Raw genomic sequence first — 17525 nt, 5'->3', positions numbered from 1 at the left:
TAGTATCAAGTATTTGTTTGCAGTGTGGTTTCGTGTCAACAATGGATGACAAAACCACAAGCGACATGGAAAATATGTGGTTAATGTGATGCCAGAATGACTGTTTATTTATTATATTTAAAACATGTAATGTCTAAAACAGCTAGCCTTTGTTCTCTTTTTCCTCTGTCTTGCTGATATAAAATGCCCTGTCCATTGGCAAATATCAAGTCTTAGACTGGACCCTCTCTACAGCTCTCATACAAAAACACTGGAGGACCATGGAGTTGTGTGGGGACGATATTTATGCCAATTATTATAATAAACAAATAGTGAAGCATGAAGAACCCGTCTGTGAAGAGAGACCACATTGTTTTGAATTAAAAAACAACACAGATGAAGTCACCCAAAGGAGCAGCCCACGACCAGATATCTCAGGTAAGGAACACACGCATTTGTACCAAAAATGTCCAAGACATCGTCAGTCCTTCACTGCATGAATGCCAGTTATATATTATGATGTTAGAATGTGGTTGAATATGGTAGATAATATGTTTGTGTCCTGTCTTCATGCAACTGAGAGATGGCTCTCAACTGACTTACAGGTTAAATAAATAAACAAGTAAACATAATACGCAATAAATGGGTTTTCTCATTCTAAATGTTTTTCCTGTTATAATACAGGACAAATATTAAATTAAAGTTGATCTTTGTAATTTTAGCACATTCTATCATTATTTTAATATACAGGAAATAAATATTTAAAAGTTATGTACAGCCATTTTAGTTTCACTTGAGTTTAATAAACAACAATCATGAAGTATCATTATAGTCGACATCCGCGGATCCGCGGACAGTGCTCATTTGCATAAATATTTATAAAAATAGAATCACCATAATCGTCCGATTTCAATGGTATATTATTTGTAGCCACTTCCGTGAAGCGTTCCGTGTATAATTTGGGTTGTCCGTGTATAATTTGGGTTGTCTGTGTATAATTTGGGTTGTCTGTGTATAATTTGGGTTGTCTGTGTATAATTTGGGTTGTCTGTGTATTGTTTGGGTTGCTATGGGAACTTTTCACCAGGCAACGACATTGACCATGCATCTTAGAAAGGCTAATGTGTAGACAAGAATAGGGATTACAAGGGTGTACATCACTATATATGATGTTTTGAACCATAATACATCGTTTGTATTATAAATATAATATAAAAATACATATTTAGTCAACATAGTATGGGGGTGTTCTTGAGTTTTTGGGAAGAAGTTGGTAATTTTTCTGAGTTTATAAATTATATAAATTATAAGTCCAAACGTAACTAGCGATCTAGTGCTACGTCATTACATGCAAAATAATTGATATAAGATTATTATCTTTCATTTTATTGTGTTTTATTTCTAGGTAGAAGAACCACATTTTTTGGGGGTGCCTATATTTTTTACCTTCTATTATTTCTTTATTTCATTATTTTCAACCCAATACAGATAGTAAAGGCATGAAAGTATGAGGAAATACCATTGACACAATTCTTTATAATGCTTTCCAAAAAAAATATTTATGCTGAATGGCAGAAATGTTTTCCTGAAAAATATTCTTTTTGCCTTTCCAATAGATGAGTTTTAAAATGGTGACCCAAAAGTCTGTTTTTATGTGTTTTTATTGAAGCCAAGGGGGTTGTGATTACCAGGATACATCATAATAGGTTGTATCTGTTACAGAAATGAATCTAGGACCCGAAATGTCCAAGTAGTGAAATCCGGCCGAAATCCCCACCGACTACTTAGGGCTGTTACATGTTGTAACGTTTTCAATCACACTCGTGAAGCTCTGGTGAACTCCATGCCCAAGAGGGTTAAGGCAGTGCTGGAAAATAATGGTTGCCACACAAAATATTGACACTTTGGGCCCAATTTGGACATTTTCACTTAGGGGTGTACTCATGAATGGCTGTGTGTTGTGTTATTTTGAAGGGACAGCAAATGTACTATGTTAAACAAGCTTTACACTCACTACTTTACATTGTAGCAAAGTGTCATTTCTTCAGTTTTGTCACATGAAAAGATATAATCAAATATATATATACAGTGGGGTGAACAAGTATTTGATACACTACCGATTTTGCAGGTTTTCCTACTTACAAAGTATCTAGAGGTCTATAATTTTTATCATAGGTACACTTCAAATGTGAGAGACGGAATCTAAAACAAAAATACAGAAAATCACATTGTATGATTTTTAAATAAGTAATTTTCATTTTATTGCATGACATAGGTATTTGATCACCTACCAACCTGTAAGAATTCCGTCTCTCACAGACCTGTTAGTTTTTCTTTAAGAAGCCCTCCTGTTGTCCACTCATTACCTGTATAAAAGACACCTGTCCACACACTCAATCAAACAGACTCCAACATCTCCACAATGGCCAAGACCAGAGAGCTATGTAAGGACATCAGGAATAAAATTGTTGCCCTGCACAAGGCTGGGATGGGCTACAGGACAATAGGCAAGCAGCTTGGTGAGAGGGCAACAACTGTTGCCCTCTCAAGATCTCACCTCGTGGGGCATCAATGATCTTGAGGAAGGTGAGGGATCAGCCCAGAACTACACAGCAGGGCCTGGTCAATGACCTGAAGAGAGCAAGGACCCCAGTCTCAAAGAAAACCATTAGTATCACATTACACTGTCATGGATTAAAATCCTGCAGAGCACCCAAGGTCCCCCTGCTCAAGCTAGCGCATGTCCAGGCTCGTCTGAAGTTTGCCAATGACCATCTGGATCATCCAGAGGAGGAATGGGAGAAGGTCATGTGGTCTGATGAGACAAAAATAGAGCTTTTTGGTCTTAACTCCATTCGCCGTGTTTGGAGGAAGAAGAAGGATGAGTACAACCCAAGAACACCATCCCAACCGTAAAACATGGAGGTGGAAACATCATTCTTTGGGGATGCTTTTCTGCAAAGGGGACAGGACGACTGCACCGTATTGAGGGGAGGATGGATGGGGCCATGTATCGTTAGATCTTGGCCAACAATCTCCTTCCCTCAGTAAGAGCATTTAAGATGGGTCGTGGCTGGGTCTTCCAGCATGACAACGACCTGAAACACACAGCCAGGGCAACTAAGGAGTGGCTCCGTAAGAAGCATCTCAAGGTCCTGGAGTGGCCTAGCCAGTCTCCATGCCTGAACCCAATAGAAAAGGGTGCTTAAAGTCCATATTGCCCAGCGACAGCCCTGAAACCTTTAGGATCTGGAGAAAGTCTGTATGGAGGAGTGGGCCAAAATCCCTGCTGCAGTGTGTGCAAACCTGGTCAAGAACTACAGGAAACGTATGATCTCTGTAATTGAAAACAAGGGTTTCTATACCAAATATTAAGTTCTGCTTTACTGATATATCAAATATTTGTCATGCAATAAAATGCAAATTAATTACTTAAAAATCATACAATGTGATTTTCTGGATTTTTGTTTTATATTCTGTTGAAGAGTACATATGATAAAAATTACAGACTGCTTTGTAAGTGGGAAAACCTGCAAAATCGGCAGTGTATCAAATACTTGTTCTCCCCACTTTATATATATATATATAGGTCTGGAGAAAATTAAGAGATCACTGCAAATTGAACACTTCTGTTCCTCACTCAAATCTTTCATTTTCAACTCCTTTGGAAAGGAAAGAAAAAGGTGCAGTGGTCTCTTAATTTTTTTGTGGAGTTTTGAAAATATAGATTTTGGACAAAATGTACACATCCAGTCACTGAAACAATTAAATTGCATAGTCATTTTGAATAAAACTAATAATTTGAACAACAATTGCAAAATAGAAACAGTACAAGTGGGATCCTGAAAAACTTTCTTTGTTCCACCATTTTCCATCTTATGTCTGCGATTAGTCACCCATGCTTTCATTACATATGTAAAACATATTCTTAGAGAAGACATGCAGGCACTTTATATTATTGCTGTAATCCGAATATTCCTGTCTGGTCAGGTTCTGATAAGACAGGGATGAAACCCTTTGTGGTGGCGGCAGTGTGTCTAGGAATGCTGTGTTTCATCCTCCTGGCTGGGATCATCTGCGTCTTTGCTTACTGTAAGTTCAACACCTACAATTATGCTTATTATTTATTTGTGAATAGAGTATAAAAAGGGTTCAGAAAGGTATGACATTGCTTTATCCTATTCATACAGTTCAACAGCAGGTGGACACAGACCCGACAGACACCAGATACCATAACCTGATTAAAGAGAGAGTCCAGCTGCAGATCAACTACACCACCCTGATTAAAGAGAGAGACCAGCTGCAGATCAACTACACCACCCTGATTAAAGAGAGAGACCAGCTGCAGATCCACTACAACACCCTGATTAAAGAGAGAGACCAGCTGCAGATCCACTACAACACCCTGATCAAAGCGAGAGACCAGCTGCAGATCCTCTACAACACCCTGATGAAAGAGAGAGACCAGCTGCAGATCCACTACAACACCCTGATGAAAGCGAGAGACCAGCTGCAGATCCTCTACAACACCCTGATTAAAGAGAGAGACCAGCTGCAGATCTGCTCCAACAACCTGATTAAAGAGATAGACCAGTTGCAGGCCAGAAACCTGACTAGTCTGCTGTGTCTCAATAACTGGAAAATATTTGGCTGTAAATTTTACTACATTTCCACTGACCATAAAAACTGGATTGACAGCAGACAGGACTGTCAGGGTAGAGGAGCAGACCTGGTGATCATCAACAGCAGAGAGGAACAGACTTTCATAAAATCCTTCAAAAACAAAGCCTGGATTGGTCTGAATAACAGAGAAGTTAAGAAATCCTGGAAATGGGTGGACGGTTCACCACTGACCACCAGTTACTGGGACTCAGGGAAACCAAATAATTATGGAGGAGCAGAGGACTGTGTTGAGATGGCTGTTGGAGGCAATTGGAATGATGCTTCCTGTAAAGAAACAAGGCAGTGGATCTGTGAGAGGCCATTCAATTAAGTCTGTCAATAACATTGTATTAGAATAAGGCACATTTATTCAATTGGAAATTGTCTTCTCTCTTTTCCCTTCACTCCCTCTCATAATTATGCAGCAAATTGTGTTTTATTCTGCTTTTTGTCCTTTGTACTCTAATTTATTAAGTGTCCCAATAGTTATGTGTTTCAATGAGAACTAATGTATCATCTGAAGAATTACAGCTAGGGCACTAACAATATCTATACACAATAAAGCATGTTTAAAGGATTAGTAATTCATGGATCATTTAATAATAGGCTGTGGTACGCCTTCCCTGACCACCTGAGGGCCCCTCAGACTACTGACTTTATTACATTTATGCCCCTTGATTTCTTTTGTATTTTGATATGCTCTGTAGCACTTTCAGATGGATAAAATGTAAAGTGCAATACAAATAAAATGTATTATTATTAATATACATAATCCAATTAGTTAATATGATTACAGTGTGGTAACCATTATTTAAAGGTAGACTAGCTACTTGCGTCTTCAAATAGGTGTGACGCATACAAAATGTATGGTCGCATTTGGGGTTGATATAGAATTTTGAAGGACACTTTTATATTGAAGGACACTTACTGCGGTTGGCCTATAGGGGGCAGTCTGACGTGGTCGTGTTGCGTTGGCACTGTTAACGATCCAAACACCTGCGCGCTCTCGTAACTCTTTAAGGAAAAGCCATGTCTTTCTCATCATTTATCTTGTTTTCCTGGTCGGTAAAATACAGAAATACACTGGATCTTTCGATACAGTTTGATAACTTGCCTCTTAAAGTGTATGTAAAAGAGGGTTGTAAAAGAGTGGTAATTGTACAACTATGACAGAGACAACTGTATCGAAACAACACTCCTGACAATATCCCTATGATTAATATAATTGAATTTTGTAACTGTATTGTTTAGGAAATTTGCAGTCATTGCATTATAAGGGTTAACGATTAGCTAGTTCCTTGTTCCTTGTTGTTAGCTGGCTTCGGTTGGTTATTAGCTGGCTCCAGTTAGCTGTGTGCTAGCTCCAGTCATGTGTTTGTCAGTTCCGGGAAGCACTTTGCTAACTTACTCAGCCATGTTCTATTTGTGTTAACATGAAGGTCATTTGTTAAACTATCACTATCTAGCCTACTTTATAAAAAATGTCTTCAATGGGATTATAATATGAATAGTTTATATTACTTAGGCTATTGTTCATGCAAAGAACTAGGTACTGTACATTAATGGATGTCCTGTATCAACCTTAACAAATTACAGTACTAACTGTGTTCTTGCAAAAAACGACATGAGTTTATGTCCTGTGTCAACATGGACAAATGATACTACACTCTGTTTGTTAATGCATTTGTAAACCATTAATAAAGTAAGAGTTATCATTGTTAACCATTTGTTCATGTCTTGTTCATCATTGTTCATCAGTGTTTGTTCAAGGTAAGTGCTTTTTTTTTAATAGTTGTTCATGTACCCTTATCGGAAAGTGTTACCAAAGTAGGATTGTTGAAAGTATTTCTTATTTTTTAGAATTTATCTTGTGCAAAAACAATAAAGCAAATGTATTGCTTTTTTTTAAGGTATTTAAAAGCATTTGACAGACTTAATTACATCTTTTGACAGTATTTGAAAACTTAATGAAGTCCAAATTGTACCACTGTACTTGAGGTCAAGAAAAATATTCATGACACTGTTAGAAAAGTTTTTGACAGTGTTACAACATGTCATGACAACTTTAAGACAAGTCCAAATTGTACCACTTTACTTGAGGTCAAGAAAAATATTCATGACACAATTATAATGGTCCCATGACAACCAATGTCAAAACCAACCACATATGACAGCTGTATTTAATGCTAACACCATACCATACCATACCATCTTCTTCCGCTTATCCGGGGCCGGGTCGCGGGGGCAGCAGTCTAAGCAGGGATGCCCAGACTTCCCTCTCCCCAGACACTTCCTCTAGCTCTTCCGGGGGGACACCGAGGCGTTCCCAGGCCAGCTAACACATAAAGCTAAATCGTTTCTTCAAATTTGATAATCAGGCCTGCTATGACATGTTTATGACAGGTTATGTTTCTGACTAACTGCGACACAGCATGGTTTGGCGTTTGCTCCGTAGCCGACTGGAAACCGCCCAGTACATCACTGGTACCCAGCTCCCAGCCATCATAGACCTCCAGCACATCACTGGTGCCCAGCTCCCAGCCATCATAGACCTCCAGCACATCACTGGTACCCAGCTCCCATCCATCATAGACCTCCAGCACATCACTGGTACCCAGCTCCCGGCCATCATAGACCTCCAGCACATCACTGGTGCCCAGTTCCCAGCCATCATAGACCTCCAGCACATCACTGGTACCCAGCTCCCAACCACCGTAGACCTCCAGCACATCACTGGTATCCAGCTCCCGGCCATCGTAGACCTCCAGCACATCACTGGTGCCCAGCTCCCAACCACCGTAGACCTCCAACACATCACTGGTGCCCAGCTCCCAACCATCGTAGACCTCCAACACATCACTGGTATCCAGCTCCCGGCCATCGTAGACCTCCAGCACAAGCGGTGTCTGCACAGGGTGTGTGGCATCATCAGGGACCCTTCACATCCATGCCACAAACTGTCCTCCTTCCATCAGGCAGGTGTTACTTGTACTTTTAGTAAACATCTGAATACATTTGATAATTGACAACGCAGCAGTCTCTCGGGTGTCAGACCATAACCCCCAACCATCCTGCTATTCTTCAATCCCTCAACATTCAGGGATAGAATGGACTGCTCCCCCCCCCCACCTTTCACTCCTGCCTCTTCAGTCCTGCCTCACACTCCTGCCTCTCCCCCCCACCTTTCACTCCTGCCTCTTCAGTCCTGCCTCACTCTCCCGCCGCTCCCCCCCACCTCACCCTCCCGCCTTTTCATTTGTGGCTCCACCCACTGTAGTCTCTGATGGCGCCGGCTCCAGCCCTGCATTAACCAACCAGATGCAGCGGCCAGATGCACGCTGCTTGTCTGGTACCTCGCCGCTTCAATACCTCTCATTACAGTAATTGTTGCTTAATGTTTTCATAATCTGCTGCTGAGAGGGAACAGTTTTCCTTTCTCTAATACCACAGGCTCCCTGTGGTCCTATTCTCAATGCTACTTTATTTTATTTCTTTATTTTCCTTCCCCCCTTCCCCTCGTTCCGCCTTTCCTTCCGTAATTAATTGGGACGTGTCCCAGCTGGTGGTAGTTCCTGAGCGAGAGGGGTCTGGGCAGGGGGCGAGAGATGGGGAGAAAGGGTGAGAATGGAGAAGTAGGGAGAAAGCGAGAGAGAGAGAGAGGCCTTCTGGCCAGAGTAAGCGAAGCAGCCATCAGAGAGAGAGCCAATGAATTCACTCTCTGCCTTCTTAATGAATCATGCCTGCCTGTTGGCACCTAGCATCAGCATCTGGTAGCTACCCTGGCAGAGACCTCTCACACTCACACAGTTTACTTACATTTCACCTCCACCATCACTCCCTGTGACTGATTGCCTACTTACACCTCCTCCGTAGGGTGGGTTTCTATCCAACACCAAGGCGTAGAACAGAGTGGAGGGAGAATCCCCGAGAGCAGAATGCTGTTTCAATCTGCAAACCGGGCCAGAGGAATGGAAAATGACCACAACGATGCTGTTTGATTTCAGAGGGACGGGAAGGATTGAAAATGTATGCAAATAAAAAATTTTACTGATAAAATAAATATCCTCTGATAGCTGCAGTAGTAGCAGCAGGTCATAGTTTCTGCACCAGCAATGTTAATATATATTGAACATTAATTTTTAATATGTGACTATGTATGTCTGTTTAAATGGGTGAGTGTGTGAGGGAGTGTTTGTAACCAGTTCAGTAGAATCAGTGTAGGTGGTCAGACAGGTCAGGTGTTCAGCAGAGTTGGTGTAGAGGGTCAGACAGGTCAGGTGTTCAGTAGAATCAGTGTAGGTGGTCAGACAGGTCAGGTGTTCAGCAGAGTTGGTGTAGAGGGTCAGACAGGTCAGGTGTTCAGTAGAATCAGTGTAGGTGGTCAGACAGGTCAGGTGTTCAGCAGAGTTGGTGTAGAGGGTCAGACAGGTCAGGTGTTCAGTAGAATCAGTGTAGGTGGTCAGACAGGTCAGGTGTTCAGTAGGTTTGGTGTAGAGGGTCAGACAGGACAGGTGTTCAGTAGAATCAGTGTAGGTGGTCAGACAGGTCAGGTGTTCAGTAGAGTCAGTGTAGGTGGTCAGACAGGTCAGGTGTTCAGTAGAGTTGGTGTAGAGTGTCAGACAGGTCAGATGTTCAGTCTAGTTGGTGTAGAGGGTCAGACAGGTCAGGTGTTCAGTAGAATCAGTGTAGGTGGTCAGACAGGTCAGGTGTTCAGTAGAGTTGGTGTAGAGGGTCAGACAGGTCAGATGTTCAGTAGAGTTGGTGTAGAGGGTCAGACAGGTCAGATGTTCAGTAGAGTTGGTGTAGAGGGTCAGACAGGTCAGATGTTCAGTAGAGTCAGTGTAGCTAGTCAGACAGGTCCAGTGTTTAGCCGTCTTATGGCTTGCAGATAGAAATGTCAGAGTGTCTTTTAGTAGAAGATTACATTTTGGTGGAGTCTCCATCTGAAGAGGGAAATAAACACGTCTGGATTGACAAAGGACCTTGATAATGGCTTGCTGTGGAATGTGTAGATATGCTACAATTTGTGCATGTAATTGTGGCACCCTCATTCTCCATTTCTGTGGAATAACAATCCACAAATATGTAGTTAAAGTTAAAGGACTAGTAACAGACCACTTTTTATTGGGGGACCTTGGTCTAGTAACAGACTGCTTTTAGTGGGGGACCTTGGACTAGTAACAGAGTTGGGACACGTAGTTAAAGTTGTCTAATTTAACTATCTTGGTGTTTTCTAGCCAATCACCTAACACAAACATCATCTCTTGGCAGCCTTCTCTATCATAATGAGACTTTTATTTAGTCATAAAAATTGGTTATGCTGATAACTATAAGTTTACCATTTCTGTCTCTTGTTAATAGAAGGCTCATCCCAAAACCAGACACATATTTCTATCACGGTTCTGTAAAACCTGCCCTAGCTCCTGAAACACACCCAGCCTTCCTGCCCCTAGATTAGGATCATATACTGTACATTCATAAGGGAAACAAAACTACTGTGTTTTTAGTCTCGACCATTAACACCTGTCCAGTCTCCTCTTCTACTTTATCTACAATATTCACCTCTAGGTCCATTTTAGAAAGGAATGCCACCCCAGCAGTAAAATGAGTCCCATGGCTGAGAGAGTACTCCGCATCTCATTCCGCAGCTCAATCTGCCACATTCTCCCCATCATTAGACATTTCCTGGAAAAAAAGCCCCAAAAAAGATTTCACCTGATGGATTTAAACAGTAAGTGACAGCGCTTTTTGTCCGTTCTATCGCACAATTCATATTTTAGGAGTCCACCTTAAGTCACTCCATTTGGCAGAAAACAAAGGAAAGAATAAACCTCAGTGAACATAGAAAAAGTTGAGAATGAGGCACCAAAAGTGAATTCACCATATGAATTTCATTTTCATTTCCCAGTTCTTTTCCTTCCTTCTTTTTTCCATTTGTAGCCTGTACTATTACATTTAATAACTTCATCAATCTGTACTTTTTTGTTCCACTGAGCTCACGAAAATTGGGAGAACTGATGTTACAAACGGTGAACTCTCTGGATCACTCTCACTAACTTTGCAAACTTGTTTGTGTCTGGGGAGAAAATCTGTGATGTTCACTCTTTGGCCAAACGTCTAGGAACTCCTTGATGACTAAAGAACAGATAATACAGCATCATCCGAGTGCTCACATCAGACACACTCGAACAATCACAGGACACACACCTTTCTACTTAGCTTTATGTGATTCCCCTTCACTTCTTTATCGAAACAACGTGTCCATCATTTGTGTTGGTGAGTCCAGAATCACGAAGACCTTTTGCCGAATAGACAGAACATGCTTGAGCTGACCATTCTGACAGACCAAATGTTTCGTCCTGATTGAGCAGGTGAACTTTCCAAACTGCACAATCTCACATTCAGTGTCATCACTGGGTAGAAACAGGGAGATTTTTGATATGGTGTGGTGGGTGAAAACAGCTACATAATTTGGACAAAAACGGCCTTCACTCAACTTTCAACAAACTGATTAACCCTATTGGCTGTTTGTAGGAACACCACAACACCCTTATTCATCCCAGATGCTGAGACTCATCGAAGCCCACGTGAAACACCTCTGAAATGGGGTGGAGGAAGAGGTCGGGCCTTCCTGGTCCAGAGTGAAACGCCTCCAGTCACACACTGAAACAAAACCTTATGTTCTCCAACCACACAAGCAAAGAACCTGTTCTGTCATACATGTATGGAAAGGAAGAAAATAGAAACAAAGTGAAGCTCCACCACCAGCATGCTTTCACCAAGCCAATCTCACACACTCCCAAATTCACAGCAAGCACAGAGAGAGAAATAAGGGGAGTCCAATATGGATAATCTGATGTTTGGCCAATGATTGTAAAAGTGGCGCTGTTGAGCCAAAACACGTCCCCGAAAAATGTGTTGTGTATGTGCAAATAAACACCCCATTTCACCACAACCACTGACTTTCCCTGTTTGTCTCTCTGTCTGTCTCTCTGTCTCAATGTCTCTCTGTCTCACTGTCTCTCTGTCTGTCTATCTGTCTGTCTCACTGTCTCTCTGTCTCACTGTCTGTCTCTCTGTCTGTCTGTCTCACTGACTCACTGTCTGTCTGTCTCTTTGTCTGTCTCTCTGTCTGTCTCTCTGTCTGTCTCTCTGTCTGTCTGTCTCTCTGTCTCTCTGTCTGTCTGTCTCACTGTCTCTCTGTCTGTCTGTCTGTCTGTCTCACTGTCTCACTGTCTGTCTGTCTCTTTGTCTGTCTCTCTGTCTGTCTGTCTCTCTGTCTGTCTGTCTCTTTGTCTGTAGTAATGGGCTGCAGCAGTATTAATATGTTAATGATGACTCGTAACCATGGTTGTAATTAGAGTGGTAAGCTAATGACATGTCCTTCATACTCTGAGCTCTATTCTATTTAAATAATGTAGCTGTCAAGCATTATTAATTGATATAAAGACAGATGGGTATCAAGTGTAGCACTGTGTTGAGAAATTAAAATAATGTAGTCACCAATGAAATGCCCTTAGGAGAAAGCACTGCCAACATCGCGTACGATATCAAGGCTAGACTCATTCTGTTCTCCAGTGTAAAACAGCTAATGTTACATTATAAATGGTGTATCTATAAAAATGTACAATTTCCTTGTGGGTGACATCTTGATGACAGTGTTATTATTAAGTGTTATTACATTGATTATTGCAGCAAATAATTTAACATGTTCTTGTCCATTGTGCATATCACCATAGAGACAGTATGATACATGGTGAGGTATACTGTACATATCACCATAGAGACAGTATGATACATGGTGAGGTATACTGTACATATCACCATAGAGACAGTATGATACATGATGAGGTATACTGTACATATCACCATAGAGACAGTATGATACATGGTGAGGTATACTGTACATATCACCATAGAGACAGTATGATACATGGTGAGGTATACTGTACATATCACCATAGAGACATTGTGATACATGGTGAGGTATACTGTACATATCACCATAGAGATGGTATGATACATGGTGAGGTATACTGTACATATCACCATAGAGACAGTATGATACATGGTGAGGTATACTGTACATATCACCATAGAGACATTATGATACATGGTGAGCTATACTGTACATATCACCATAGAGACATTATGATACATGGTGAGGTATACTGTACATATCACCATAGAGACAGTATGATACATGGTGAGGTATACTGTACATATCACCAAAGAGACATTATGATACATGGTGAGGTATACTGTACATATCACCATAGAGACATTATGATACATGGTGAGGTATACTGTACACAGCTCCAGTTGCTATATTGTTTCTTTCTAATAAGTAAGTTGATTATGTAAAGCAGGTTTCATCTCAGAAGGATATTCATGGATGTAATATCTAGGACAGCTAATTAGACGGGTTGGTTTGTCTCTGATTTATATTGCCTCTCCTATTGTACCTTAATCAGCTGCAACCAATCAACCTTGCCTAGCTGCAATCCAGCTAATTAACCAAGGATCGGGACGAGAAAGAAGGTGTGTGGGGGGGGGAGGGGGGTCTGTGAAGAAAAGACAAGGAAGAGGGAGATCTCTGAAGGAGTATTTCAACATCAGATGAGGTTTGTTTTCAATTTTTCCACATTGACAATTGAAATAATTGAGCTATAATTATGCAGGCAGGGGTGGTGTTTTGTTTAGGATGTATTAAAACTGCTGCCTGAGAGAGAAATGTCAGGAGGACGGGACAAATTTAATCTTGGAAAGATTTCTCGTTCCCTATTATCTCATTCTTCAAGCTAAGATGCACAGGTATTCTTTTTCCTGAAATAACAGACCATCATATAACTTTGAGCAGGGCCAACAGTTTCCTTTCATCAACACTGTCAACGCTGCATTGTGTGGAGCACAAGAATGTGAGGTTTCAATGTAGAACTCTCAATGGCATTTACTGGCCCAAAATATATTCAGGAGCTTCATCAGAAACATGTAAATCAACCAAAGTCTGGATGCCCAAGGGTCTGACCCATTTCAATGACACAACCTCTATCTCCCTGTCCTCCAGGACTAAGACTGGTCACTGTTTCTCCTGAATCTGTGTGTGTTTGTGTGTGTGTGTGTGTGTGTGTGGGGAGGGGGGGGGGGGGTCACCAGGCCCTGAAGTTTGTAAATGTTTCCCATGAGCAGAGAATGGCCTAAACAGTGTTGCTTATATAGGGGAGTAGCCTCACTCTCTCCTCCACCTTCAGCCCTCCACTAGTCTTCTACAACTGAAAGAGTGGGAAAGGAGGGAGGGACCATGATGCCATGATTGGCTCCAGCCTCAGTCGAATGGCTGTTCACATTCACAAGGCCAGTGTCTCCTTTAGCCCTGAATGCACGGACAGTCTGCCTCGGCAGTCAATACAAAGTCAATGAAAAGAATCCCAGGCGCCAACCTTCAAATCAGTATGCATGGAATTAATGTAGCACATCCATATTATATTAGTCCCGGCTTTTCCTTACAAATCAACGATATCATTGGTTATTTTCCTCATTCCTGAGTTACCTGCAGAGGACATTCAGGCGTGTCCCAGATGGTGCCCTGTTTCCTGATTGTCCTGGTCAAACGGAGTGCACTACAGAGGACAGTAGGACATCATTTGGGACGCATCCTCCACTGTGTTATACCATATCATATTACATTCCCTGGCTACACACTACATTGGTGACACTGGCCGTGTCTTTGTCGGCTCGGCGGCTTGCCTGGATCATAATGGTCCATGAAACAGCGTGTGCTTTCTGATACATCACCCAGACGTCTCTGCAGGTCATTAAATGGTCATGTTAGGCATGTAGATGATGAGAGAACTCTGCAAAGTGAAAACGACCACCCCGCTCATTGTCGACCACCCTGGGGGAAGTGAGATTTGTGGGGTGACCGTAATGTTCCATTACTTTGAGTTTAGAGCAGTCAGTGTGGGGGGGGGGGGGGGGGTAGACAGGTGGGGGGGAGAAAAGGAGAAGAAGAGGTAGAGAGAGAGATGGTGAGGAAGAGAGACCTCTACTGTCAAACTCAACTATCATCATCTCTATTCTGCTAACCAGAGGTTTGATCTCCACTGTCAGAGGAGACATGACAGTTTACAGTGTACTGTTACAAAATAAAAGACTGACACAGACATATGTTGAAGTATGAATCCTGTTTGGACTGTATTGCGTTACAAAGTAAGATTGAATAGGGTTTAATTATGATTGCTTGCAATACACAACATGTCATTTTCTCTGCAAAAGGAAAATTCATAAATGTTTACCAATTATCGTAAAATACATTGCTTTTTTTTGCAACAAATCAAAATATGTTACATAGACATAGATACTGTTGGCTGATAGCATGGCTTGTGGGCATCCTACAGCAAAACAAATTCACATGTGTCAGAGACTCTCCTGATTCGAATGGATTAACTTATGACCCAAACTACTGTATTTCATTTTTTAAAACAACAAGCATCTTTACAGGTTGGCTACATTTGTATAAATGTTCACTGTCATAAATCATTTAGTCATGGGTTTAATTTTATTGACAGAGGTTGAGCAGAGGTTGAGGTGGGATTTTACTGAAATTGACTCGTAAATGAGTTTGTTTCCGTTGAGTCTGGCGTTACAGCGAGTCCCAGTTAAGCAGAGTTAAGGTCACACTCAGTGATGAGTGTTTAAAGGAGCGCTGGTGACAAACAGATGGCGAGGTGATAAATTACGTCTGCTTCATTGAGGAGCTTTTTGGTGCCAAGCCTGTAAACCACATTGTTATCATTGAGGATTGGCAAGATGGTCATTTTTAGAAGGCTATACTTGGCAACATAAGTGAAGGATGACTTGTTGTGGAACAAGAAACTAATTCTGGATTTAAATTTAGACTACATATGCAAGCAATAAGGCACGAGGGTGTGTGGTATATGGGCAATACACCATGGCTAAGAGAGGGTGTGATATATGCCTCAGCATGGGAGCCTGGATACTGCCTCAGCACAGGAACCTGGATACTGCCTCAGTACAGGAACCTGGATACTGCCTCAGCATGGGAGCCTGGATACTGCCTCAGCACAGGAACCTGGATACTGCCTCAGCATGGGAGCCTGGATACTGCCTCAGCATGGGAGCCTGGATACTGCCTCAGCATGGGAGCCTGGATACTGCCTCAGCACAGGAACCTGGATACTGCCACAGCACAGGAAGCTGGATACTGCCTCAGCACGGGAAGCTGGATACTGCCTCAGCACGGGAACCTGGATACTGCCTCAGCACAGGAAGATGGATACTGCCTCAGCATGGGAGCCTGGATACTGCCTCAGCACAGGAACCTGGATACTGCCTCAGCACAGGAACCTGGATACTGCCTCAGCATGGGAGCCTGGATACTGCCTCAGCACAGGAACCTGGATACTGCCTCAGCACGGGAACCTGGATACTGCCTCAGCACCGGAAGATGGATACTGCCTCAGCACCGGAAGATGGATACTGCCTCAGAACGGGAAGATGGATACTGCCTCAGAACGGGAAGATGGATACTGCCTCAGAACGGGAACCTGGATACTGCCTCAGCACGGGAACCTGGATACTGCCTCAGCACGGGAACCTGGATACTGCCTCAGGTATTTATGTTCGGTGGGTTTACGGTGATGATTTTGTAGTTTCTGTGATTTAGGAGAGGTTGACAGCATAATCCACTTTTGATGTAATTTTTTTTGAAAATTGTCACAATGTTGCAATGGTAACAAAAATTACTCTGTATAAAAAAAAATTAGAAAAAAAAGTGTAAAGCCTTTTTGGACATTTGCACATTTTAAATACAAAGTTTTGAAGTTAAGGTGCATAACTGAAAGATTTCTTTCTTTCTTTGTCATTCTGGCAGGATACATTATAATATAATAAATGTATGTTTCACTGTGTAAAACCCAATACATTTTATTGAAGCCCATTTTTCATCATTACATGAAACACTATAATTAAAATTAAGTCAATGAAGATCAAACACAGTGTTACGAAACACAAAAACAGATAACAAAGAAAAACAACAACATGACTATATACGAAGAATATCAGCAGAGGGTCAACATTCTGTGTAATTTAAATACGTATGGGCAGGTATAATAGTAGACAGGAAATGAACACATATACTAGCGGCGCGTAAAGTTGTCAGAACATGGTGCTTACAACACCAGGGTTGTGGCTTCCATTTTCCACGAAGGAACCATATTAATATTGCTGTAATTTGCACTGTGACAGCCTGTTAAAATGGCGGTTGTCCTTTAGGCATACATTGCTGACCGTTGACCTCTAATAATGTCTGAAGTGTCTCATTAATATTTAAATCTGCCACAGGTTGTTACACTTCCTCTTCTGTTGTAATGTGTTTTGATAGCACACTCTCTCTAGAAGTGAGCTACAAAAAGGGGATCTCTGGCTCTCTCTGTGTGGGAGCCCTTTTAAAACCAGATAGAAAAGATAACAGAAATATTTTAGTTACAGGTAGAACACTTTTAGGTTCGTAGAGCCGTACTATGTGGAAAAGCATTTGATTTAAAATCGCAAAGGGTTCTACCTGGAAAAGGGTTCTACCTGGAAAAGGGTTCTACCTGGAAAAGGATTCTACCGTGAGACCAAAACATTATCTTTTGGGGAATTAAGCTTTTGTGAGGGTTGGGATTAGTATGTCCTCTCTGTGCCAACTAAAGACACCATTCCTCTGTCTGTCCTGTTGTCTTCTAGACCACACATCTCTAACCTCCTAATATAGAGGCCATCCCTCTGTCTGTCCTGTGGTCTTGTAGAAAATCAACCTCCAACCTCTTAATATAGAGACCATCCCTCTGTCTGTCCTGTTGTCTTGTAGACCATACACC

The 17525-nt window shown here is 41.7% G+C and overlaps 1 protein-coding gene across 1 annotated transcript; it reads left to right on the top strand.

Annotated features, from left to right (window-relative positions):
* The first annotated feature begins 227 nt into the window (after positions 1 to 227).
* On the top strand, positions 228 to 6174 carry LOC105008311 (CD209 antigen-like protein B). The gene is made up of 3 exons (XM_010867586.4): positions 228 to 417; positions 3970 to 4071; positions 4170 to 6174. The coding sequence occupies exons 1-3, from the start codon at positions 261 to 263 to the stop codon at positions 4970 to 4972; spliced, it is 1062 nt and encodes a 353-aa protein (XP_010865888.2). The 5' UTR covers positions 228 to 260; the 3' UTR covers positions 4973 to 6174.
* Positions 6175 to 17525: the final 11351 nt, after the last annotated feature.

The sequence above is a fragment of the Esox lucius genome, chromosome 1 (genome assembly GCF_011004845.1).
Source record: "Esox lucius isolate fEsoLuc1 chromosome 1, fEsoLuc1.pri, whole genome shotgun sequence".
NCBI lineage: Eukaryota > Metazoa > Chordata > Actinopteri > Esociformes > Esocidae > Esox > Esox lucius.
This window is presented reverse-complemented; position numbering and strand designations above follow the sequence as displayed.

Coding starts and splice junctions, on each gene's coding strand:
- LOC105008311 (XM_010867586.4), top strand. CDS start 261: ATGGAGTTGTGTGGGGACGATATTTATGCCAATTATTATAATAAACAA. Junction 418..3,969: donor CCCACGACCAGATATCTCAG/GTAAGGAACACA, acceptor CTGTCTGGTCAG/GTTCTGATAAGACAGGGATG. Junction 4,072..4,169: donor CATCTGCGTCTTTGCTTACT/GTAAGTTCAACA, acceptor CTATTCATACAG/TTCAACAGCAGGTGGACACA.